This window comes from Ochotona princeps, chromosome 24, assembly GCF_030435755.1.
Source record: "Ochotona princeps isolate mOchPri1 chromosome 24, mOchPri1.hap1, whole genome shotgun sequence".
Lineage (NCBI taxonomy): Eukaryota > Metazoa > Chordata > Mammalia > Lagomorpha > Ochotonidae > Ochotona > Ochotona princeps.
The window spans coordinates 17,161,232-17,188,030 of NC_080855.1; the positions used below are offsets into that span (position 1 = coordinate 17,161,232).

At 50.4% G+C, this 26,799-nt stretch overlaps 1 protein-coding gene across 1 annotated transcript in view; it reads right to left on the bottom strand.

Annotated features, from left to right (window-relative positions):
* VPS35L (VPS35 endosomal protein sorting factor like) overlaps positions 1 to 26,799 on the bottom strand; it is a 74,641-nt gene that overhangs the window by 3,297 nt on the left and 44,545 nt on the right. The window contains exons 23-29 of the mRNA XM_058680480.1: positions 24,838 to 24,901; positions 22,702 to 22,800; positions 21,288 to 21,365; positions 19,891 to 20,005; positions 12,960 to 13,099; positions 6,949 to 7,114; positions 154 to 272 (exon numbers count right to left, since the gene is read on the bottom strand). Coding sequence (XP_058536463.1) covers positions 154 to 272; positions 6,949 to 7,114; positions 12,960 to 13,099; positions 19,891 to 20,005; positions 21,288 to 21,365; positions 22,702 to 22,800; positions 24,838 to 24,901 — 781 coding nt within the window. The remainder of the gene's footprint in view (positions 1 to 153; positions 273 to 6,948; positions 7,115 to 12,959; positions 13,100 to 19,890; positions 20,006 to 21,287; positions 21,366 to 22,701; positions 22,801 to 24,837; positions 24,902 to 26,799) is intronic.

The following is a 26,799-nucleotide window of genomic DNA, read 5'->3' on the forward strand; positions in this document are numbered from 1 at the left end:
GGGAAGTCCAGGGTAGGTACAGGCCAGGCAGAGCAAATGGCAGGAGCACAGGCCCTAGGGCATGGGTTAATGTCTTACGCATGAACGTGTCACTCGAACAAAGCCTAGAAAGTTTCAGAACAAGTGGGGGTGGCAGAGGGGCAGGGCGCCTACCTCCTCCTTGGCCAGGGTCTTGAGGTGCTCCAGGATTTGAGCCATCACCGTCTCACACAGCTTGTTGTTCTCAGCTAGGAACTTGGAGTCTCCCCCGTACAGGCTGTCGTTGGAGTCGACTGGTTGAACAGACAAGAACATCACGTGGTGTCAGCAGGACATCATGGCAGGGCAGAGGGAAGTGGCCCAAATTTCCCACTGGCCTTTAAGGTGAAGGTGGGGGGTCCTCAGGAACCACAGATAAAGCACTTGGCCCACAGGGGCGGTGTGAGCCAGAGCGAGGGGGGTGGGAGTCATGCCCCTCTGGCCCAGGTGTACAGAGGGGTGACAGTCACAGCGAGCCGTGGGGCAGCTGCCAGGCACTGTGCTCGGTGCCTCCCTGGTGCTATTGCATAATCCTCAGGGCAGCAAGCGGAGGGCAACTGAGCAGAGCAGGGACTCTGGGCCACGAAGCCTCATTTCAGAGTCCGGGCTTTTAGGCAGCACACTCAGGTGCCTGCCCCTGGCTCCCTTCACAGAGCCAGTTTGAGTCCTGGCTGCTCTACTGACATTCTAGCTCCCTGCTGATGTGCCTGGGAAGGCAGCGAAGGCTGTCCCAATGTGGGAGACCTGGCTGGAGTTCCAGGTGCCTGGCTTGGCCTGGCCTTGCCTAGCTCCAGCCTCTGCAGTCATGTGGGGGGCTTACCACTCTGCCTTTCAAATAAAAGATGCCTTAAAAAACAACTGACTTCTATTTAAGGTCATTCACAGGAAATTTGGTAAATAGAGTCAATGCATCAGAAATACATTGAGCTGGCCTGTAGCTTTTTTACATATACAAATACATAAAGGACTAAGCAGTAGTTAGAGCAGAAAGCTAAAACTACAAATTAAAAAAATTACATAAGCAGAATGGAAACACTTGGTTTTGCTATAGGTCTGGGAAAGCTACTCATTGGTGTGTTACAGTCTGGAACTAGTCATGAGACTTAATGTTCATGACCACTTCACACACATTAGCCTGGCTGCTCCTGCAACAAAACAAAACCTGCACTGAGTGTTGGTCAGGACGCAGAGGAACCGGAATCCTTGACTGCTGGTGCGATATCAAAATGGCACAGCCGCTGTGGAACACAGCAGGGCAAGCGATCGGAAAGTTACACCGCATCTGCCCGAGCAGTTCCTGTGCTGCACGCAGGACAGCAGGACCCAGACACAGTGCCACTTGCGCCAGGCAGCAGCAGGCACAGCAGTGAACAATGGGAACCACCCAGGAGTTTATCAACCATGAGACACCATTCAGCTATACAGAGGATGGAAAATCAGGGGCTGGTATGGTGATGGAGCACGTTAAGCCTCCACCCGCCTATGGCACTGGCATTCCATTTTTTTTAAAGATTTATTTTTTATTGTTATTACAAAGTCAGATATACAGAGAGGAGAGACAGAGGAAGATCTTCCGTCTGATAATTCACTCCCCAAGTGACCAAAAAGGCCGGCGCTGTGTCGATCCAAAGCCAGGAACCAGGAACCTCTTCAGGGTCTCCCACGTGGGTGCAGTGTCCCAAAGCTTTGGGCCATCCTTGACTGCTTTCCTAGGCCACAAGCAAGGAGCTGGATGGGAAGTGGAGCAGCTGAGATTAGAACTGGCGCCCATATGGGATCCTGGCGTGTTCAAGGTGAGGACTTTAGCTGCTAGGCCACACTGCTGGGCCTTGCACTGGCATTCCATATGGGCACCAGTTGGAGTCCAGATTGCTCCACTTCTATTCCAACTTCCTGTTTGTGGCCTGGGAAAGCAGTGGAAGCTGACCCAAGTCCCTGGGCCCCTGAACCCACATGGTAGGCCTGAAAGACACTCCTGGCTGCAAGCATTAGACCATTGAGGCCATTTGGGAAGCAAACCAGAAGATAGAAGACCTCTGTCTATCCAATAAGAAATAAATCTAAAAAGGGTGGGGGTGGCACAGTAGCCTAGTGGCTAAAGTCCTCATTTTGCACACACCGGGATCCCATATGGGCACCGGTTCTAATCCCGGTGGCCCTGCTTCCCATCCAGCTCCCTGCTTGTGACCTGGGAAAGCAACTGAGGTCAGCCCAAAATCTTGGGACCGTGCATCCATGGGAGACCCGAAAGAAGCTCCTGGCTCCTGGTTTTGGATCGGCTCAGCTCCAGCCATTGTGGCCACTTGGGGAGTGAACCATTGGATGGAAGATCTTTCTCTCTTTCACTCTATAAATATGACTTTATGATAAAAATAAATCTTAAAAGAAAGGAAATTTTGACACGTGATATAAAATGGATCAACCTGGAAGATATTATACTGGCGAGAAACATGCCAGACACAATAGGCCAACACTATACGATTCTACCCACAAGGTTCCTAGGATAGGTAATTGACAGGAGAGATCCAGGGGTCACTGGGGACTGCGGACTGGACACAGAGTCGCTGTGAGAGTGGTTGAGAAAGTTGAACGAGTACACCTGATGAAATGGAACAGTGCACTTCATGGCAAATTTTATGCTATGTATGTACATTTTATCACAATATTAAAAAAAAAAAAAGTCGTAGTAAGGCCTTCTGTCACTTCGCCTTTCAAATAACAATAAAACAAATCTTAGAAAAAGGTACCAGACACATCCTGCTCTTTCGGACAAATCATCCGACAGGTGTTCAGAGATGGCTGTCTAAGTGAAGGGCATCTGCCTGGAATGGGGTGACGCACAGTGACCCCAGGGCCCCTCGGAGCACACTGCTTAAATACACTGTGGGACAGCACCACATCATGTGCCAGGAACACAACAATGTGGATGATCTCTAGCTAGACTACCACTATTTTTTATAAACAAGATTTATTTTTATTCAAAAGGCAGATTTTTACAGAGAGAGAAAGGGCCACACAGAGTTGAGCCACCCTCAACCATAAGCAGACCATAAGCAGAGAGCTAGATTGGAAACAGAGCAACCAGGACATGAAACGGCACCTATGTAGGAATCTGGCACATGCAGGCGGAGGGTTAGTGTGCTGCGCCACCACACCTGTCCCTACTATTTTGTTAGGAACATAGAAGCCAACCAGCGTACACTATCTAGCACATACATCCCTACGGCTTCCCAAGTTTGTAACATCCTAACAACCCTTTTTTTTTTAAAAACAAAGAATCATTTCACTCCTTTATATATTTCCTGTAATCTGCCTGGAAACAGGCAGGTGTAAGCACAGAGTAAGCAACTGAGAAAACACTTCCAGGAACTCCATGTTCACTTCCTGTTGAGACTTTGGGAACAATAACTCTCTGTCCACCCCACCTCTCACTCTCCTGCTGCTCCAAGCTCTTACCGTGAAACCTGTCAAGGCCAAACTAGAAAACGGACAGAGGCGCTAACATGTGTCCATGTCTCACCTGGGACCAGCCGTTGCTAACACCTGGCCACATGCGGGCGCCTCTCGGGCCTCCTCTCCCTGTTCCTGGCCATTCTAAGTTTTTCTGAGTCACCAAATGGAAGCAGACACATCGCCTTAGAGTACTGCCTGCTCCCAGGCTCCTCCAGCATCTCTGCAGGTGACTGACCTCTAGTCCAACCCTAAGCTGACTGATTAAGGAGACGTCTGGGGGGCCATTCCCAGGCCTGTCACGTCCTTTGCGACTGCTGCTCTCACACTGGGGTGGGGGCACTGAACGACTGGCTGCAGCACTGCTGGGATGGCATAGCGACTGCTGTCTCCAGGATGACGACGGTTATTCTGGTAAGACGTGCAAGAATTTGATTCAGCCATTTCCCACCACCTCATCTGGCGGGGCAGTCAAACTGTAGCTGATGGAGGGATTTCTCGCATCCACTGCTGGGGACCAGAATAGTCCTTGACTTAAATTTCCAGTTGTCTTTGGGACTGGAGCCTACTCATACTCTGCTCAGCCCAGCACTGGAGGACAAGGGGCCAGACGCCCAGGGTGAGCAGAAGTGTGTTGAGGGCCCACTCTGTGCTGGGTCCTGGGAGGCACTGGGGGGCCAAGTCGGACCAGGTCCTGCCCTCAATGGCAACAGCAAGGGGCTGAGTGCCAGGAGGGGGCGCTAGAGGGCAGACAAGTATCATATTCCCCAAATCTAAGATTGGGGGAAATCTGGGAGAATTCTACCATCAGCGAGAGGCTGGATTCTGTAGACAAAGTGGGAAATGGGGGTGGAGAAGTGAATTCTTCATGCTTACACTTGGTGGTCATGGTGGATAAGGGAAGAAGCTAGAGCAGAAGGGACTTGGCCAGGTTCAGGGCACAGAGCGGGCCTGTGAGTGTAGAGCAGGCTCTCGCCGGGGGAAAAATGCTGTGCCTGGCAAATGGCCACCAAAAATAGCTCCCGACCTCTGCATCTGTGTGAACCAAGGTCACGGCCCCGAAGACTTCAGGGGCCTGGCAGGTGACTGGGAGGAAGGGAGGGGGCTGTGAGGGCTGTGTTGCTCTTCCAACAAAGGGCCACTCCACCTACATACGAGATCTGTATTCGGTTCCCAGGACCAGCCCCTGTGCAGCCAGCACCACACTTTTGCAAGCTCCGTCATGGTACTGCAGTGCCTGCCCGAGGCACATGCCAACGCTTTCTGTTCACTGAGAGACAAAGCACCCTTCCTAAATGCAGCAAGCATTCAATATGCCTCTTCTAGGAAGTCTAGCAAGCTGTGTCAACAGTGCGTGAGAGGCTGCCTGGAACAGAGGGAGCAGGGAGCCCCCAAGCCTGCAGAGCCCCTCTCTATCAAGACCTCTGCCAGGCCATGCCCACGCAGCCAAAGCCAACACAGCCGGGCCACTGGGGGGAGGGAAAATCCACCGCCTGGTCCCGTCTTTAGCAGACTCCACCTGGCGACAGTGATCCTCTGGCACCTGCCCTGGCGGTGTCCTTTACAGAGAGGATCCACTGACTGCGCTCAGGGGAGACAGAGAGCAGCGAGGGAGGAAGGAACAGCCCCTTCCCTCCCTGCTCCACTTTCCAAGCTTCCATGGCCCCGTGGCAACGTCATTTGATTCAGAACCCTTGATGCCACAACAAGAGAAATAAACACATAAGCAAGGACAGAGAAAGGTAAACGCCACTCATTAAGATGGCAAAAACGAGGGCCACTTAGGGTGCCCGGATCAGAGTGCCCGGGATCGGGTCCTGCCTCTGCCCCCGCTCCAGCTTCCTGCTAATGTGCTTGGGGGGCAGAAGATGACATCCATGTACTTGGGTTCCAAAGCCTGTGTGGGAGACCCGGATGGAATTCCTGGCTCCTAGCTTTGGCCTGGCCCAGCACTGGCTGCTGCAGGCATCTGGGAAGTGAGCCAGCCAAGGCGCAATCTCTCCCTTTTTCTCTATCACTTTGCCTTTCAGATTTCAGAGTGCTCATCAGTGTAACTGTTTTGGAGAACTGTGAAGCAGTGCCTGCCAAGGCCAGGCAAAAGCACATTTTTTGGGCTCCACCTGTGGGCTTATACTCAACAGAATATACCAAGGAAAGTATTTGAGTGGCACAGTGTGATGCCAACGTCCCATACTGGAGTGCCTGGATTCAAATCCTGGCTATTCAGCTTCCAATTTCAGCTTCCTGCTAATGTATACCCTGGAGGCAGCAGGAATGGCTCAAGTATTCAGGTCCCAGCAACTTATAAGGGAGACCGGGACTGAGTACTGGGCTTGCTGGCTTTAGCCTGGCCCAGCCCAGATTGCTGCAGGTATTTGAGGAATCAGTCAGTCAGCAGAGCGAAGATTTCTCTTTCTCTCCGCCTTGCAGATCAGTAACAATCAAGAAAAATGGTTAATAGACACGCCCATTGTGATGTGTAGCCTGGGAGCAACATGACACATCTGATGGTTCTGGGCATGAAGGCCACTTCTGTCACGCAGCTAGCTGGAGGCCGTGGAGTGAATCCCGCTGTGTTTCTGGGTCTCTCCTTGTTCAGAAGTGAAACGGGGGCCTCAGTGCCTTTCCTCCTGAGGCGCCATCAGGATTAAAGGACAGAGGGGCTCATGAAGGCTGGTCTGGCACCACCATGTAGCAGGTGCACAGGTCATGGTCACCATCATCCCCTGCACTGGGCTCCACCTTGACAGCATCCCCGTCCTGGATGGAGAACGGCTCCGCGTGTCAGACAGGCTCTGCAATCTCCAAAGGTAGAGATGGTTTCTAAAACCCAAGGGATAGAGACACTGCCAAATCACTTGTCACCACAGGAGACCAAAACCAGGTGTCTGACAAGCAGGGAGACACCGAGACTCCGCGGGAGAAAGCCCCAAAGTGGAACAGTGCTGTGTCATGTCCAGGATACAAGACCACTCTTCACATACTCGTGAGTTAGAAATGGCCACAGCAGGTGCGTGTGGGAAGGTGGGGACAAGCATGCTTCCTTCCAGCAGCACACCTTACTTGGGCCTTGCACATTGCCTGAGGAACAGGTTGCAGTACCCATGGCAGGGTCTGCCTCAGACTGTGGCTAAGCCATGTCTGGGATGAAACTAACACATGTGGTTCTGGGTGATTCTGTAGTGCGCTAATTCTGAGGGATGCTGCTCCAAACTCATCTGATGGGCAAAGTGACCATCAGGTGCCTGATAATGACAAGTATCCTCAGGTCTTCTTCTGGGCATCTTGATTTCAAATGGAACTCAGGCACCCCACACCCAAGGATCCCTCCGGGTACATCTTGGAACAGGTGAACCCAGTGGAACCTTGAGTAAAGCGCCCATGGCAGCTAAGACAGTGGGCACAAAGTCAGACAAGAGAAAACCCACAATGCTCTCTGTCCACCCCGTTGGCGAGGTCTGGCAGGAGGGGGTGTGCTACCTTTGTCTATGTGGTAGAGGTAGGTCTCCTGGCTCATGGCCGAGAGCAGGTGCAGGACGCAGGTGTAGATGCGGACCCTGTCATCGCTGTTGTCATCCCAGGTATAGTCCTGGATCACGTTGAGCAGCTCACGGACAAGAAACAGGACCCCGTGTTCGGGATGATCCTAGTGGAAAACCAAAAGAGGACATGAAGAAAGGCTGGCCAGAACGCAGGGAGTGAAAAAAACAAAACACCAACATGGAAACTCAGATCCCTGCCTTGGAAGCTGGAGAGAAAAGCAAGCAGGTGCTGACTCTGGTTTGAAGGCAGGGCCCGCCCACAGCCTGAGGAGGATGGTCAGAGCCGGGGACAAAGCCTGGTTGTTGGTCCCACTCTTCAACATGCTCCGGCCTGGGACGCCAGCTGTGGGAGCTGTCCTCGGATGCAAAAACACACTCACTCTGTCAGCTCTAATAGTTGGTTTCCACAATTAGCCTCTTGCTTTTCTGCATGGAACAGTTAAAGACAAGACAACAACAAAAAAAGCATAGCCACATCCTGCCCCTCCAATGAGAGCAGCAAGATTGCAGGTTCCGTAGCAGATGGAGCCAGAGCTGCTGCTGCCACCGCCCACTCTGGACATGTCCCACGCTCAAGGTCACTGTCACCACTCAGGGCACTGATTTCAACAGAGCTGAGTCCTTCAGGACAACCTACACAGGAAACAGCTGAATTGAGGATGTGCTCTGGGTAGGGGGCGGGCCCTGGAGACAATCACCTCCAGGAAGCATGTGGGTACTCAGCCAGCATGGGGTGGGAGGTGACCCTTCATGGTGCTGAGTACCTTCCCTGTGCCAGGAGCTGAAGCTGGTGACAACAACAAGCAGCCAGAATGACCAGGTAGGAGCGACCACAGCTTTTGTGTGTTCTGGGAAGATACTATGACCACAAACGTCCATTTCACAGATGGTAAATGAGTCACAGAAGGTTAAGTGGCCCAAGGTCATGCTGCTGGTACAGGGTAGGGGCAGGAGGGGAGACCCAAGAGTCAGCCCCACAGCCTGGGCTCATCTCTAACAGGTGCATTTGTTCATTTTTTTTTTTTACCATTTTTTTTATTCATTAATTACATTGTATTACATGACACAATTTCATAGGTACTGGGATTCTCCCCCCTTTACCCCAAACCCTTCCCCCATGGTGAATTCCTTCACCTTGATGCATAACCACAGCTCAGGTTCCGTTGGGATTCCCTAATTACAAGCTCACACCATACAGAGTCCAGCATCCTATTGTCAAGTTCAACGGCCTCTTAGGGAGGCCCTCTCAGGTTTGAAGGCAGAGCCAGCAGAGCGTCACCTCGATCAATTAGAAGCTCCAACATATCATCAGCAACAGTTAACAGGTGCATTTGTACAGATGACCAAGGCCGGTGGCTCACTTTAAGGAGCCTGTGACTTGAGGGATGCACATATGGAATTTTCTGCTTCTAACACAAGCCCAGAGTGTGACAGGTGTGGTGGCCGAGGGGGCAGGGGCTAACACCAGGCGAATGCGGCCACTAGGCTGGGAACCCAGGAGGAGTCACACAACGGGTGTCGTATGAACTGTGAACACCCGCAGGAACTGCTCCCAGGCTGACAGTAAGAACGGAGACCAGATGTGGCCCAGGCTGTCACATGTCAGCAGTGTCCGGGCCTCAGTCAGCCTGCTGCATGCCGGCTGGTGCTTACTTGTGCCAGGAGCAATTTCTAACATGGCCACTGGGTCTGCTACATGGATGTGCATGTGGAGGGATCCACGTGGGAACAGGCGACCATCCTAACATTCCAGTCACTTCACCTCTGCTCAGACACTGGCTCTTGCGGGCGAGTGCTCAGCACGGCTGGAAGCAGCTACAGCGAGGTGTGGTGGGGCTGTCCAGGTTTGCCATGAGCCACTTTTGGAAGCATTTGGCTCCCAGCTCCCAAACTCCCGTTCCGGGAAGAGATTGCAGCATGCGATATTCTCGCTTCAGTAGCCGTGACATTTTTCAAAGAAAATCTCTACTCCAATGGATCAGTGCCAACAAGTGAGGCAGAGCAGACACGGATTCTTTCAGAAGAAAAAGTTCCTGGATTCAAGATGGCACTTCTGATAGAAGAAGGTCAGTTCCCCCAAGTCCCCTGGTGGGGTGCTCCCCAGGCAGAGCGCACAGGCGCTGGGGGTGGGGAGTAGCTGGCAAGGGCTCTGAGCCGCTCCGTTCCCAAATGCCAGGGGCCTGGCTTCCACTCCCAGCCACATCCCTCTGGGCCTCTGGTGTGCAGGAATCCTCCTCTGCCCCACTCCTTGGGACTGTGGCCCTGAAACATACCCGGCTTCCCAGGGCAACCTGGACAAGAGGCGGCACCAGTGCAGGTTGTGGACTCTAACTCACCAACCCTTCACCTCTCTGCCTTGGTTTCCATGTCTCAGAACAAGCTGTGCTGAGCAGCGAAGGACAGTTCACTGGTTCATTGTGAAAGATGTTAAATGAGCAGATGAATAACAAAGCCACCCCATCCCTGCGTATCTCCCCAGGGAAAAAGAGCCAGAAGATGAGTAGGATGGGAGAAGAGCAGCGAGGGACAGCAGGTGTCTAGGGCAGGGCAGAGGGCAGGGATGGTGTGCAAGGAGACACAGCGCCTTCTAGCGGACAGCTGTGTAGCAGACAGCTGTGTAGACCAGATAATTGGTTCCTGATGGGGCCCTCCCAGGCTGGCGCTGCACCTCCCCAGGCACCCTTACTGCGACCTCATTTCCATCTCTTGGGATAGGTGCTCCATCCCCCTTCAAGGTCTTAATGCACGCTCAACAGGACTTCCTTGGAGAGTTCTCCTGACCTTGGACGTGGGGCTCATGCAGCTACTCCCAAGGTACTTCCAGTGGTTGCAGTGGAGTGTGCCATGGCTTCACTGACCCTGTGACCTCCCTAGTCCCACATCAACAAGCATGCTGACATAGACTGCACAAACGGCAGCACTTGGCTCACTTGCTCTGCTTACGGCTGGACCTGTCACCAAAGCTAAAAACCACAAATGACACTCTGTTGTGCCCTTGGAGATACGTGCCAGGAAACTGGGGATGACGGCACCCCTGTCTCCTGCAAACTGAAGTTTTCCTGTCCTCCCAGATGCTGGGAGATGAAATGAGCTAACTCACATGTAGCGAAGGCCATCTATGGCCCACAGGAAGCTGACAGTCTCTGACTCCATGGCAGAATGCTTCAGCATGGGGGCAGGTATTGGAACAGCAGCTTCATTACTGCTTGGGATGCCCACAAACCATATACCAGCCTTTGGCATGCTGTACCAGCTCCATTCTCCATTCACATTTGCATCCTAGGAGGCAACAGGTAGTGACTCAAGTGCTTGGGCCCCTGCCCCCATGTGGGAGACCTGGACTGAGTTCTAGGCAGTTCTGACTCCCGGCGTCGGCCTGGCCAAGCCATGTGTATTGTGGGCACGTGGCGAGTGAACCAGCAGATAGAAGACCTTTCTCTTTCTGCGTCTGCCTTTCCAACTTCCAAATAAAATGAAGGCAAAAAAAAAAGAAAGTGTTTCTGGATGTTATAGAAGTTCACGACCTGCAGGGGCAGAGGGCTGCACAGGGAGCATTTACTTCTGTATTTATAAACACACACCAATTGGGCCAGGCACTTTACCTGGTCCAAAATGGCTGTAATGTTTTCTAAACAAATCGGCACTTTTCAAACCTACCCCACAGTGCCAAGGGGCAAGGTGGGCAATGCCAACGGGGTGAGTGGCTGTGGAAGTTCTCAGCTGGAGTGGGGCACGCATCCACCTGCACAGGGTGGCTGCTCCCATGTTGCGGCCACCTGTCTAGGTCATAGAATGCCAAAGTGTGGTCCCAGAACCGCCTCCTCCCAAACATCCCGTGTGTTTCATAAATGTCAACCTAGCGACCTGTTTCAATAGACTGAGACGCTGGGAGGAGTCCCTGGGAATCTGCATTTTAACATATGTCCTGCAAGGACTACGTACACTTGGGTATACCTGGGGCTCTTAAAACCTTTTATAATTTTTTTTTTAATTCTTTGAAAGATGGAGAGATAACAAGTTCCTATCTGCTGGCTCACCCACCTAATGCCTGTAACAGCTGGGGCTGGACAAGGCAGTGGCCAGAAACCAAAAACTCAGCTCAGGCCTGCTGCGTAGGTAGGAAGCACCCAAGGGCTTGAGCCATCACCTGCAGCCTCCTAGGGTGCGCAGGAAGCTAGAACCAGAAGCGGAGTTAGGATTCAAACTCAGGCACCCTGAGATGTGATGTGCGCACTTTAAGCAGTGGCTAAACTATTGCACCAAACACCTGCCCCGCCCCTCCCAGGGGCTCAATGATGCCTGCCAAGAGCCCTGTGGCAGCCAAAACAAGCTGTGCACTCTCTGGAATACTATTTCTTTTTTAAATAAAAAGCATTAGACTATAAAAGGAAACCATTTATCCTGATATAGGTATTGACATGTTTTCCAATGCACTTGATATTGTCATTTGCTGTTCTCTGCCAAAGCATTAAGACGGACAGCAAGAGGCCAGACAGTTACAGCAGGGAGGGTCAGTGAAGGAGAGCAGACAATACTGCTGAAAGCCCTTTGTCCCCAGGCTGTCACACGCACACGTGTGCTCACTCCCTTTGCTATCCAAGTCCCAGCTGCGGCCACAACTACTAGGACTTAGCAAGTAAGCAAAAGCTGAACTGGATTCAGGTTTGTGAGAATAAAAGTGACACTTCTTTCCCAGGTCACTCAGCCAGCCCCCAGGTTAAGGATCCCAGAGAGCAGAGAGTGCACTCCAATTGTGAACAAGTTGTTTCTAGAGGTTCATTTATTTATCTGACATGCGGGGGAGGGAATGGACAGCCCCATCTTCTGGTTCACTCCACAAATGGCAGCAATGGCTGGAAGTGGGGTCCCACTTGGGTTTCTCACAGAAGTGGCATGGGCCCAACCACTTGGTCCATCTTGCACTGCCTTCCCAGGCACACGAGCAGAGAGCTGGATGAGAAGTCAAGCATCTGGGGTTCAAATGGGCACTCTGATAGGGGACACTGGAGCCGCCAACCAGCAGCTTAACCTGCTGTGCCACCAACACCATCAACAGCCCTTCCTGGCTTGATCCCTTCCAACCCAGGCCTGCTCATTCACCTCCTACATTCCACAAGAAATACAGCCTCCTTCTAACCAAGGCCCTGTGGGCACTGGCCACCAGCACTTGTCATTCGGGGTTTGTCCTGCACAAAACCCTCGAAGAGCCCTGACCGTAACACACACTGAACTCTTGTCACAACCCAGAGGGGTTGATGCTACAATTGTCTCATTTTATAGCCAGGCCAACTGTGGCCCAGTGATCTGACATAGTTGCCCAAGACCAGCAGAGCTGCCCAGAGAAGAAGCTGGGAATCCAACCAGGTGTTTTGCTGCAGAGGTCTGCGGTCCTAACTACCAGGTGCCACCCCCCCATGGCCATCTGCAGCATGTAATGGATGTAGGTTGGCGTCCCTTCTCCCAAATCCTCCCCGCCCCAAATGCCCAGCAGTACCCTGATCCAGATGTGATAGCATTTAGAGGCGGGGCCTGGGTAGTTAATCAGGTCCTAGAGAACTAACTGCCCAGAAGGTCAGCCAGCTTGCCCCGGCTCCCTCCTCTGCCAGGCAGTACCCAATGAGATGACAGCGCCCCCTAGTGGGGATAGGGTCCTCACCAGCACAGCCTGTAAGCACCAACATGCTGTAGCCCTGACTCTGACCTGAGCTTCCCAGCTGAGGGGCCACGCTCCCATGTGCCATGCTGGACTAAACACCAAGGACCTCAACCAAGCCGCCCTGAACTGCAGGAAGGGAGAGCATGCACGGAGCCGTCTGAATATCTAGCCAGAAAACCAACACACACATGCACACACGCTCACAATGGAAGCTCCTGTACTTTTAGGGCTAAGAGTCCACACAAGGGAGGGCAAAAATAGACACCCCTGCTGGCTCTCAGGGGGGAACATACCGGAACGATCAACAAAGTAGAGAAGAAGTTGCAGAGGAACTCCAGGAGGAAGGATTCGGCCGGTCGCATCTTCCCATCGATGTTGATCATCTTTGGCACTTCCGGAACGAGGCTGATGGCGGCTTTGAAGAAGGCATCAGCTGCAAGACAGGTGTGCAAAGTCCAAGTGTGAGACTTTGGCTAGCTTTCCCCTCAAGCAGGCCCGACTGCCAGACCCAAGTAATACATTCATGGCTGCCAGCCATGCGCGAGGCCCACCACGGCAGGTGGGTCCCCACAGAGGTCCCTGATGACCGTGATGGACTTGGAGGGGTCCCTGAACGAGAGGGCACTGCTGTCGCCAGCAGCGGGTTAGCTCTGAGAACGTCAGTTAAACAGTTATTAAGTGAAGAAGAAAGCAGGAGAAAGATTTTCAAGGCAAGCATAGAAATGACAGTTGCTTGGGCTGAGAACTCGGCCTTCCCAAGTGAGGAGGTATTCAGATCATGTGAAAAATAAGATGACTGTCCCGGTGGGCAAGGGCCCAGTGGTTGGGACGCCACACCCTCAATACTGTGGTTTGAATCCTGGCTTCAGCTCCCAATCTTAGCTTCCTGCCAGTACAAAAGGGGACAGGGAGCAGGTGATGGCCCAAGTGGTTGAGTCCCCCTGTGGGAGACCCGGATTAAGTTCCCGAGCTCCCAGGTTCAGCCTAGTCCAGCCATAGTCGTGGGAGATACGTGGGGAGTGGCACAGTGGATGGGAGTTCGTATCTTTGTCTCTTGAGTAACAAGAAAATCCCAAACAGAAGATTACATCAAAGGATGGGAAAAAGAAATAAAGGGAAGATAACAGGGAGGAGAGCAACAAGAAGGAGAGGATTCTTTCTAGAATTGCCAGTGTCACCCATGAGAAAAAACCCCAGGGTCAAACCCCACAGATGACCGACTCAACACACAAGATTTTTATCTCCCTGACAACATCCAATATGTTTCCAGTCCAGATACACTGCATGACGACTTCCAGTAATGTGTAAATAAGGCAGCAGCTAGAACCCCAGCTGGCACACATCAGGCAGCCTGGGGACAAGGCCTCCTGTGAGGAGCAGAGTGTGTGTCTGAAGCCGGCGGGTGGCCTTTTGCCTTCTCTGCCTTCAAAAGAAAACAAACAAAACCAACCACCAGAAGACACTTGGTGCAGTGCTCTGAGCTGGACGCCTCCTTGCAGGCTGTTCTCCCCAACCCTGCTTCTCCCCTCAGCTGGTGCAATGAGTGCCAGCTGGAAGTAGGGCACCCTCGTGGGCACTGTGGATGTAAATGGGAGAGAGAGAGAGGTGACAAGGGAACAGTGCCCATGAGACCCACGTGATCTTACTCAAGCCCAGCTCCTGGGCGTGAAAGAAAACATGAACCAAAGCCCCAGTGAGAAGCCACCTTCTTTTTCTTCTTAAAGATTTATTTACTTTTATTACAAAGTCAGATATACAGGGAGGAGGAGAGACAGAGAGGAAGATCTTCTGTTCACTGATTCACTCCCCAATGGCCGCAATGTCTAGAGCTATGCCAGTCTGAAGCCAGGAGCTTCCTCCTAGTCTCTCACATGGGTGCAGGGTCCCAAGGCCTTGGGCCATTCCTCAACTGCCTTCCCAGGCCACAAGCAGGGAGCTGGATGGGAAGCGGGCCTGCCAGGATTAGAATCGGCGCCCATATGGGATCCCGGTGCATTCAAGGCACCACTAGGCTAGGCTACCATGCCAGGACTGAGAAGCCACCTTCTACGTGTGGACCCTGACCATTTGCCAAACACACCAGTCACCAACAGCAGGTGGAGATGTGGGGAGAGCAGACGCCCTGTGCATACTTTGTTACAGCAAGGAAAGCCTCCATCTGCAGTGCTGGTACTCCCACCTGGGCTGGTTTGAGTTGGATCCTCCCCTTCCCATCCAGCTCCCTGCTAATGCACCTGGGAAAGCAGCAGAACATGGTCCAAGCACCTGGGCCCCTGCATCCATGTTGAAGACATGGAAGAAGCTCCTGGCTCCTTGCTTTGAAGTAACCCAGCTCTGGCCACTGAGGTTATCCGGGGAGTGAACCAGCGGTCAGAAGATCTCTATCTCTCAGACCCTCTCAAGATATCTATAAATTTTCTGTATCTCTAAACTGCATTTTCAAATAAATACATAAATCTTTGGCCTGGCACGAAAGCCTAGCAGCTAAAGTCCTCACCATGCATGCGCCAGGATCCCATATAGGTGTTAGTTCACGTCCTGGCAGCCCAGCTTCCCATACAGTTCCCAGCTTGTGGCCTGGGAAAGCAGTCAAGGACAGCCCAAAGCCTTGGGATCCTGCACCCATGTGGGAGACCCAGAAGAGGCTCCTGGCTCTTGGCTTTGTATTGGCTCAGCTCTGGCCATTGTAACCACTTGGGGACTGAATCATCAGACAGAAGATGTTCCTCTCTGTCTCTCCTCTCTGCATATCTGACTTTGCAATAAAAATCTTTAAAAATAAACAAACACATAAATCTTTACAACAGTTACAAATAGGACTATGATCACCTCGTCCTGGAAGCACGGCTTCCACACTGCTGTGTTCACCTCCTCAAGGAGCCAGAAGGCGTCACAGGCATCTGAGGCCTGTTCTGGCCCCGGAGGCAACTCAGGGCAGCGGCCTCCTGTGGGCACGTACCACGACTCTCAACAGGCCTCCGTCCCAACACCACGGTGAGACACTGAGACATCAGTCAACGGGACAGCCTGCAAGGAAGCTTCCAGAGGCCTGGCTTGAGATGTAAGCTGCTCCTTGGCCACAAGAGTCACAGTTTGAGAGAAGTCCAAGTATTTTTCTGTAAGGAGTTTGGGGGTCGGGGGGAAGATTTATCACATTTCAAAACAACATTTATCCAAAATTTATCCATTTTAAAACCATCAACCAAAGAAAACAAAAAGGAAATGGAACACCGATCAGTCATTCCAAAAAAAGGGGTGGATCTGTGTGTCCTGCCAGGTTATTCAGGATGAACACAGAACGTATTGGAGGCTATAAGGGCATGGGCAAGTCACTGCAGAAGACCAGCCTCATCTCATTTCTAACAGAGGAAGGGCAAACTCCACGTACATGTGAGACAACATCACACAGAGTGGAAAGTGGGGAGAGAAGGCAGGCACAATAGGAAGCAAGAGAAGCTAAGCAGAGCTTTTTAAAATGGATCTATCTGGGCCTGGCTGGCATTGTGGTGTGGTGAGGTTGCCACATTCAACACCAGCATCCCACGTGGGCACTGGTTCGTGTCCCAGTCACTCTGCTTATGATTCACCTTCCTGCTAATGTGCCTGGGAAAGCAGTGAAAGACAGACTGAGTGCTTGGGACCTTACAACCACGTGGGAAACCCCAACAAACTCCTTTAGGCCAGCCGGCTCTAGTCGTTGCAGCCACTTGGGAAGTGAATAATCAACAGGTGGAAGGTCTCTCTGTCCCCCTCCCCTTCCCTCTATGTGACTCCACCTTTCAAATAAATATGTTTTAAAACATAAATCCTTATACTTGGTCTTAGCCAAAAGGCCGAGAAGCGATAAAACATAAATCCTTAAAACATGGAAAAAAAATCAAGAAAAATTATTCAAACCATTTTTAGAAGCTTTCTACTTCTCTACCATTATTTTTCCCAATGAACATTCCAAGATCTTTAAAATGAAAATTAAGATTTCAAATACTGAGATTGTATTTTCAACAGGACATGAATCCTAAGACACAGTGGAGATGTGACAACCCAGCACACCTTCCAAGATGGCATTTTGTTTTGTTTTGTTTTGTTTTTAAAGATTCATTTACTAACTTATCCTTATTGGAAAGTCAGATTTACAGAGAGGAGGAGACACAAAGAGAAAGGTCTGGTTCACCCCCTCAAGTGGCCTCAATTAACTCTCCCAGAAGTGTCCCTGTTGTCACCTCCTCCTGATAGACTAGGAAGAAGCCAAGGCCCAGGAAGATATACTTGTCTCAGGGTGCCTGGCCTCCCTGGATTGGACACTCAAAAGACTCACTTGAGCTTGGTTCGAATATCTACTGTTGGTCACCACCCCACGCACCTCCCACTCCACCAGGCCCCTGCTCAGGCAGGTGCTCCCCCTCTAGGTCCACTTTGCTGTCTCCTGTTCCCACATCTTGCTCAGAGACCGTCCACTCAGGTACTTCAGGAAACTTGCAGAAAAGTGACATGCAGAGATGCACTTATTTTGGTGCCCATCTTCTGAAAGCTATGCATGGGTTTTTTTCATTTTCATCATATGCATAAACTTTTGGAAAGTGATCTATCTTAAACAGCACTTCCATTGCAAAACACAGTCGGCCTTGGATCCTGGTGCCAAGATCTTTGAGGAAACACCCATTATGTTCAGTGGTGTAGGTTTTGCATAGACACATGTCCACCTTCCCGTATACTGATATCTCCCAATTAGTTTCAATGTTTACTATGATACAGTTGGTTCCTGTGTTGTTCAGGAAATGGCAGGGAAAGAACAAAAAAGCTCTGTGCATAGCATATTCAGCACAGACATGACTTGGGTTTTTTTTTTTTGAGTAATTTTTCATTTTTAGTTGACTGAAGGCCCCAGGATAAAGGATGATTGTACACCCCTCCCACTCCTACTTTGGGATTAGAAACTAGAACGATAAAAGAAGAGAGGAAAAGATAAAAGGCAAAAGAATCCAACAATCATCCGCTGCTGCATCCACTGACAAACTGGGGTAAGAACTTTTCCAGCATCTCTTCGGCCCACATGTCAATTGTCCAGGCCTTTCTCTCCCTGGGTACCCTGGAGCCAAAGGCATGTACCCCCAAAGCCCAGCAGTGCCACAGCCTACAGAGGAGGAGAACTAGGCCTCCCCCAGCAGCCAGCCTGAGGGTCCAGTGGCCTACTTGTTGGGCTGGCACTCACAATGGTTAAGCCACAATCTGATTAAGCCACAAAGCTGGATGAAGAGAGGCCAGAAAATGAACTATTTCACAAGCAACTGAAAAGGAGAATGTTTAAGGGGACAAAAGCAGCCCATTTCTACCAATTTCACTTAATTTATATTTAGCCTTCTGTTTCTCGGTAATTGAATGCATTATTTATTTTGGCCAGCCATGGCTGCATGTGGCTTTCAGAACAGCAATAATAGGCTTTTAAAAGTTTGGTGTCACAGTATTTAGAGACTTGCCTAGAAACCATCAGATGAATTTTTAAACGTGGAGTGGGCACCATATTCCTGCTTCCTGCAGGAGCCCAGCGTGAGAAGCCCAATGTTTTAACACTAACGTCCTAGCCCTGTCCATGCACAGAATCGGGGTGTGGGTAGCGGACTGGCTGCTCTCACCCTGTGGGTCCTTGGATGAAGACTGAGGACCTACAGGACAGGACAGTACAGCAGGGAGACGAAGGTTAACGGCTGTCCTTGAATGGCAAATCTGGTAAGGAGGGAAGCTTTTATTTAGTCTGAGACTCTTGGTTGTGTTTTTCATTTTCATCTAACAGCATGAAGCCCCACAAGGGAAGTGGTCCTGCTTACGATCTAGGCTTCTGGAACCTCCACTTGCAGCTTCCCACTCCTCAACCTGGGACTCACCAATGCTCCTGGGGTTGCCAATGAAATCGAACTCAGGGTTCCCAGCTGAGCACCACCCTCAGATACACAGTTGTACATGCTTTACTTTCATATGACGGGCAGGCAGCATCGCCCAAACCATGAGACGTTGATATGCACTCTGTCAGGAACCAAAACATGGTTACACGGCACTTTGCTTCTTGCTAACCCATCATTCTTACCAGAGAAAGTACTGGGAGAAAGTTCCAGATTGACCAAGGCACAGAGATTAAGCACCTGCCCTATGGGCAGAGGGTGAGTCCCAGACAACAGCCCAGTGAACACACACAGTAATGACAGCACTAGCTGGTGGGACGTGCAAAGTGAGTGATGATGTTGTAGAATGACAAGTGGCAGGGTTGTGAGGGCAAAGAGACAATAATTCGTTTTCCTTGGGCCCCAGGAGGGGGCGACACAAAGGTACAGGAACCTCCAGGGCCCACACAGCAGTAAGACCCTCCCTAGTGCTCCTACTCCTGGATTCCACTCCTCCATCACCCGCAGTGACTCCCTGAGACGGCCTCAAGGACAACGTCTGCGCCTCGTCTGGCCACATCAGCTAAGTCTTGAAGAGAATTCTTCTTGGAAGCAGCAAACTACAGTGCTTCTTATACACCCACCAGACTCCACCTGTGTGTCTGAGGTTTCAAACACACAAACAGGCTTCAGCATACAACATACAAACCTACCCAACATGAACCTATTCCAGTCAGCCAGTCCCAGCTTCCAGAGTCTCCAGGCCAGGTGAGCTCCCTAGCCTGTCCAGAGCATCACCTATGAAACTGTGCTCTACAATTCACTATAAATGGGTATAGGTGTCACGTGCTTCGTCCTGGAGCAACCCATTTAAAACATCCCTGATGGGGGTCTTCTTCCCTTTCATCTTTAAAGATGCGCATTCATCGGGTCGTGGTAGCATAGTGGTTAAGGTCCTCGCCTTATTTGTGCCAGGATTCCATATGGGCATTGGTTCATATCCCAGCAGCCCTGCTTCCCATCCAGCTCCCTGCCTGTGGCCTGGGAAAGCAGTCGAAGATGGCCCAAAGCTTTGTGACCCTGCACCCATGCAGGACCTGGAAGAAGCTCCAGGCTCCTGGCTTCGATCAGCTCAGTTCCTGCCATTGCGATCACTTGGGGAGTGAGTCACTGGACAAAAGATCTTCCTCTCTGACTCTCCTCCTCTCTGTATATCTGACTTCCCAATAAAAATAAAGAAATCTTAAAAAAAGTAAAAATATCCTTTCATTCTCTCTCTCTCCCCATGCGCACACAGCCAAGCCAGCTTCCCTAAGCAGGGCAGGAGTGCCCAAGACAAGGACAGCCTTACCTTGGGAGAGGCACTGGTTGGCCAAGGCCACCTGACCGGAATGCAGATAGAGGTTGAGCCTCGTGAAGATGCCTGCCAGGGAGGGGATGGTGATGAAACAGTAGGCGACACAGGCCTAGAGACAGAGGAGGACACCTGGGTTACCTGGGTGACATCATCGCAGCACTGCTCACGGTGCTGCTCTTTCAAGCAGAAACGCTTCAAATAATCATGCCCCCACCCTCTGGCCTCCCGGGGCTCGGGCAACTCCTGGGGAAGATAGGAAGGCGAAGTGAGGGGTGCAGGAAGAGAGAAATCTTCCTTTATTGCCATGGGGAGGGAGATGGGAAACATGGAAAAGGGATCAATGGGAAGACACCGGTTTAAGCCAGTGGCTGAAAAACCAGTCACACAGTTACACAGGATAAAGTCACTAAGGGGCATCGAGACTGGGCGGCCCGGAGGACAGAGGTGTGAGGTAAGAAAAGGGGGACTCCAGACGCTTGTACTGCATCACCATCATCTCACACTTTCATCTCTGAAGACAGGCACACATACTGCTTTGTTATAAATTCAAACAGCATAGTCACAAAGCTCAACTTTAACCCCCTTCCCTGCTGCTAACTTGAACCTAACTCTCACTGTGACGAAACCAAGAAACTAACCCTTCCAGGCATAGGCACAATATATCCATACATCTATATAGACACATTTGTGTGTATGTATACGTAATATTAGAGAAATATTTGATACTAATACATTATCACCGCACTAGAGAAAAGCAGAGCTAATTTAGCTGGCACACAAAGCTGTTTCCCACCCCCTTCCCTGAAAACACAACCAAGTTGAGTGTTTCTCAACCAAAAAGCTTTGGGCCAGAAGGGATCCAGACTCTAGAATTCCCCCCACCCCAGGTTTTAGAATGGCTACATACAACTGCGACATGTGGTGTCCAGGACACAGGCCTAAATTCATGCATGTTTCAGGTACAACTTCCACATATCAACTAAAGGTAATTTTCTAAACTAATCCCAATCATTTTGTGCATGGGACGGTGTTTCAAAGTGAGGATCTTTTCCACCTGCGGTGGCAGGACAGTGCAGTGCTCAGAAAGTCTCTCATTTGGGAACATTTTAGGTTTCAGACTGCCAGATCTGGGCTGCTCAACTCTGCGTGAAAATGCGGACTGCTTTGAGCACTTCCTTCGGAAACATTCCAAACACTGATACACACACACACACACACACACACACACACAAACCCAGGGCAAAATTAATCTTGAAAGATCAACATTCTGCCATTCTTATCATCATGCATGTGACTTATCCCGTGGCTAGCCAAGTGGTAACTGGCAAACTAAACAGCCTCCCCCCAGCCCCCAGCCGCAAAGCCCAAGCGCCCTTATCTTCCCAACATACCCGGACAAAGGCGGCTGTCTTCCTGGAATGATTCCCTTTCATCACTTTCCTCGTTTCCATGGCCAGGCGGTTCACGCTCTGGATTGGTTAGGAAACCAAACAGAAACAGGGATGAAAGGACGGCTGACTCAGAGTAGCATCTCCCACCAAGACCTGGAACATTCCCTAATCAAAAGTCAATAAAAACAAACTCTCTGGGACCAAGAGGAAACTAGCCAGCACCAGCTGGAGCCCTGAAGCCCCAGAGGGGTCACAGGGTCCCCTCCAATCTTAGCTTGGGCAAACATCTCCAACAGGGTAGGACAAAAGGCTCTAAGTCAGTTACGCCAATCAGGGTTGTAAATGATTATCTGCTGGCTTAATGAACAGTCAGGGTTCATGGCCTGTATTTCCTGAAACGCAAAGATGATGAGCTTGGCAATCAGAGAGAAAGCTCCAAGTTATTAAGAGCAGACCATGCAACCTGGTTGTATGATGCTGATAATAAGCACAGCAGCGGCCAGGGCCACAAGCCCACTCGAGGTCCACAGGGAGGGCACTGTGTCAGATGAGTTACAGCCCATTAGCTGGCTTGCTCTGGGCCTTCCTGCTTTGCAGAGGAGGCCTCTACCCTCTGGTCTGGAGTTGAGTTGCACTAAGTCACTTGATAACCAGTAAATGCACAGAAAGGTTGTTCTCCTTCAGTAGATGAAGCAATTAAAGAGCTTTTGGAATTTTCCTGCTGGTAGGCAGGTTGGTTTCCCGAACTGGGTACCCTGGCACAGGGGACACCATACTTATAAGGCAAACAATGATTCTCAAAGGTCAAGGTGCTGGCATGGGTCTCATACTGGACTTCACGCCTGCCTCCCAAAAGCATCATCATCGATGAGTGAAACTGCATGCTTAGTGGTCAGGTCTTTAAAAAGCAAGTATGGTGCAAACCTTCATGTGGGACAAGCAAGCCACCGTAGGAAATAAGGATGGCAGTACTCAACCTCATTCCAGAGTTTGAGAAACTGTACAGTGTCCAACAGGTACGCATCTACGCCATTAGAAAGGAACTTCAGTGATTTAAGAATTAGGTGAAAACACTATTTCTCTTTCAGTTTATGTGTATCATGGCTGTCAATCCTTAAGGCATAAACACTACTTTCTGAACTGAACTTCTTAACAGAGCTGTTGCTATTTCTTCTGGCCTAGGGGTGATGTGCAATGTGCCACTCAAGAGGCACTCAAGAGTGAGACTGCGCAAAGATCAGGAACAGAAGGTCAACAAGCACCCTAAGCTCTCAGCAAAGTTGCTGATTTCACTAACCTTTGCCAAACTGCCTCTTGTACCCTAGACAACAGCAGCAGGGCGGGGCTGAAAGGATCCCAGAGCAAGACCTGTGTATTGTTTGAGAATACGAACAGACAAATGAAAAACACTTACGTGAATCAACTGCACGAGCACAGGCTCCAGGTTGCAAAACATGGACCTGGATTCCACGTAGAAACTGAGCTGCTGCTCAAAGTCACGGCCAAAGGAAACCTGGAAGCAGGGAGAAAGAGGCTGAGAGGGGCAGTGTCATGCTGAGAGACTGACTCTACTCTAAGCAGAATGCCTTTATTCTACTTCAAGCTGCATTATCACTGAAATGTCATCTCATCACCTCTTCTTGATGACCTGGAACCGGACTAGAATGGAAAGAACTGAAGCAGGGTGGTGGTGGTGTAAATAGAAGCTCAAACATGCAAATAGGGTTTTCCAGGCTCAGCAAGAACCCACAGCAAAGGAAATCACAGGATTTTGTTGGTCACCAGGGGGTTTTGCATTAAACATAGGCTTGGGTCACGGTCGCCTCTGTCAGAGAGGTTTCCCTGGAAATGACCATGCCCTTCTGCTGCCTGATGGGCACCCAACCACAGCAGCCTAGGAAACAGCGGGTTAGGGAAAACCGCTTTCCTGCTCCGACCATTTCTTCCCAGAGCAGGTGCAACCACCATTTTCATGGTTGCTACCAAACTTTCTTTTCTCACATGCTTTCCCATAATTGCTCAGTGACTTCTAGACATAAAAGGGTAAATTCCAACCATCAACATACCCTGTAAACCAAGTGCAAAAAGCATCACTTGGAAGACCCACAGCCACATTTCCTAACGTGCAAATGGAAAGGTCAATCCTGATTTTTCATCAGAATTGGTTCTTTTCCACAAAGCCCAATGGACAGGGCAACCGACCCCCCAACTGTTAAACAAGTCATGATCTCAAGGTTACTTTCACAGTGATCTCGTTGTTTCCACCTTGGTCAGCTTTGGTGTTGACATTGTCTATTGAAATAGAAGACACTGGAAGCAGGTGGTGGTTCAGTTTTGAGCATCAAGAATGAAAGCTGTTGTGGTTAAGATGTCTCCAGACAAGGCTGCCAAACTCACTCCCAGCCCTGAATGCCGTCTGTCTGTCTGCCACGTCTCTAGACTCTTCCTACCAAGGAAGACACCTCATCTCCTCCCACACAAAGCAGCTGGCCCTGGAATCAGCTTTGACCAACAAGAAGTAGTAGAGCTCACCATGTGACTTCCAAGCCAAGGCCCCTCAAAAAGACCTTGTAGCTTCTGCCTGTGCCTTCCTAAAACCAGCAACATGTCAGGGAGCACCAGGTAGAGACTCATGAATCAACCAACAGTGTGGATAAAGAGGTCATGTACGTGGAAGTCACCCTAAGGATGTCACTGGAGGCCCAGATAGGGGAGCCAGGCTGTCCTGGACCTTCTGGGCACACCCACTGGCAGGTGACACCCCATGGGGCTGCCTGGCTATCCAGCCAACCCAGCGCTAGAATTCATAAAACAGATATTTCAAAACACTAGATTTTAACTTGCGTTGGTGGTATAGTGGTGAGCATAGCTGCCTTCCAAAACACTAGATTTTGGGATGTATTGCTATGCAGCCACAGGTAAATGAACCAACGAGGAAGTGGATGTGTGGCATCTTGGCTGCCAGCATAGTTCCTACTGTGGCCATCTGGTGACCAGCTGGTTAGCTGCTCCAGGGCTCCATCTCTCACACGCAGTCTGATGAGTCTGGCTGCTCAGGTGTGTGGAAGGTGCCCAGGTCTGTCCCATCTGGGTGCCTGAGCCACAACCCAAGCCAATTCCAAAAAGTTCAAGACAGGACTTTCAACTGGAGCCCTTCCTGCAAGGCTAAGGAGCTCGGAGGACGGAATCCTGGGGTGCTCGTGGGGTTGGGGGGTGAACCTATCTGAGGAGCAGAGTCCTGAGCCAAAATGGGGACAGATAACAGATTCTGGTGGCACCACGGAGACTCCCAATCCAGATGCTCCCCTCACCTGGAGTCCCATGCCAGGAACCCGTAACTCGCCTCCTTCCCTGCCCCCATGAGCCAACTTGTGCTGGCTCTCTCCCTGTGCCCCCCACCAAGGGAGTCCTGGGAAATATTAAACAAGTTCTAATCTTGTTCTTATCTCAGGGAGAACTCTGTGCCAGGTTCCCTCCTCCCGCCCGCCCACACAGGAATACATGATGACATCACATTCCCGTGCACACTGAATCCTCCCCCAATCCTTACCATTTTTATAAATCCATTGATCAAATACGCCAGTGTTCTTTTCTCATCCTCAAGCGTGAGTGCACTGAAATCAATAGTTGTACATAATTAACGCTGCGGTCGGACCAGACTTCTACAGAAGACACACACACCCCAAGCATCCAATCGGGAAGAATATTTTGAACTTTTTTAGACCTTAAAAACACCTAACAGGCTGTAAGCTTTTCTTTTGTTAAAGATGGAAATGAACATAATCTAAATGAGCTGCTTGTCTCACTCTCAACATTAATGAAGGTTTCACATCCAACATTCAGCAAGGCTGAAAGAACCTTCTAGCACACCTTCTCGCCCACCATGGCAAGCCTGCCCTTGCCGTTCTACAGTCCTTTGTCCCATCACCCTGCAGGTGCCTCTCCATCCACAAATCCGTCTTGCTTTCTCGATGCGTTTTAAAGTGAATTGCTCATCTCAAGCACTCATCCTCAACCCGGAAATTCAACGCAAATATAAGTAAGAAAGTGCCAAGACTTCATGGCTTTGCTTAATGCATGGGAAGGCCTAGATTTGCTTGCCTGTTTGCATTATAAAATTAAGAGCCCAGAGGAAAATAGGACTCAGTTGTTTTGGGTTGAGTTGTGGCAGACGGTGCACACCACTCTCCACTGCGCAACATCCCCTCAGTTCTTGGAAGCAATGCTGCCCAGCCTGCTTTGGAGCTGTGCGTGGCCATGTGATGGCTCTGGATATAAACCCAAACGATGTGTGAGCCTGCCAAGGCCCACAGGCTGGCTCGTAGTTGGGGCTGAGTAGGGGCAGCTCCTGGCAGGCAGCAGCCCCAAAGGGCTGGCACAGCAACAAGGGAGAAGCAGGCTGGGGCCCTGGCTGGCAGCCCCAGGCAGACACCCTTCCCTACCTCCTATTCTCTCTACTCACACTTCTGCCATAGAAACAAATTTTTTCTATCTCAAGCCAAAACCCAATATCCTACAAACACAAAGGTACTTCAACAGGTTGGCAGAAAAATGGAATGAAAAGATAAGCTCATGTTGTTGTAAAGAATGCCCTAAAAATCATGCCCAGTTTTTTTCATAATATGCATTTTCCCATTAACTTTAAAGTGAAAACAAAGCTATGTATGGATTTCAAAAAACAATTCTATACCCAGAAAACATCTCCTCATTCATTCCATTTGTGAACTTCTCAAAGCATTCTTGTTGGGTGTGTGTGCAACCAAAGCCAACTAGCCCCATTTATCAGGAAAAGTCTAAGTCAAAAGTTTAGTTGTTATAATTCCCCGTGAATTTGAAATAACAGAATGATGGAAATAAAGACGAAAACAAAAGAGGAAAACAAAAAGAAACACAAATCATCTTGTTGACAGTTAAGTTTCAAGATCTTTTTCTCAGTTCTTGTAACATTTTCCAGTAAATAAAGCTGCTACACTTCAAAATTCTTTGGGCACTAAAATTTCAGCCACAAATAAGCAGGAATTGCTTCGAGCGTAGCCAAATGAAAACAGCTTGAAAGCAAAGGAGTGATAATTTAGCCTATGCTGGAAAGGCAGGCTCTGTAGACAGACCCGGGTCTCAGGTGCTCACAGCCAATCAAATCCTTCGCAGAAGATACGTAAGCATGAATTCCAAAGAAGTGACTAACAATGAGATGAAGGCCAAGGCTATGGAGTGAGCACACCATTAGACAATCTGCTGCTCTCGGAGGTCTCCAGGAGGGGCGGGCTTTGCCAGCCCAGCAAGTTAAGCCTCCGGCTATAATGCTTGCATCCCATATGAGCACGGGTCTGAGTCCTGGCTGCCCTGCTTCAGATTCAGCTTCCTGTTAATGCTCCTGGGGAAAAGTTTGCAGTGCAAGTTTACGCGAGTACTGGGGCCCTATCACCTACGTGGGAGACCCAGCTAGAATGCCGGGCTCCTGGCTTTGGCCAGACCTAGCCATTTGGGAAGTGAACTAGTTGATTGAAGACCT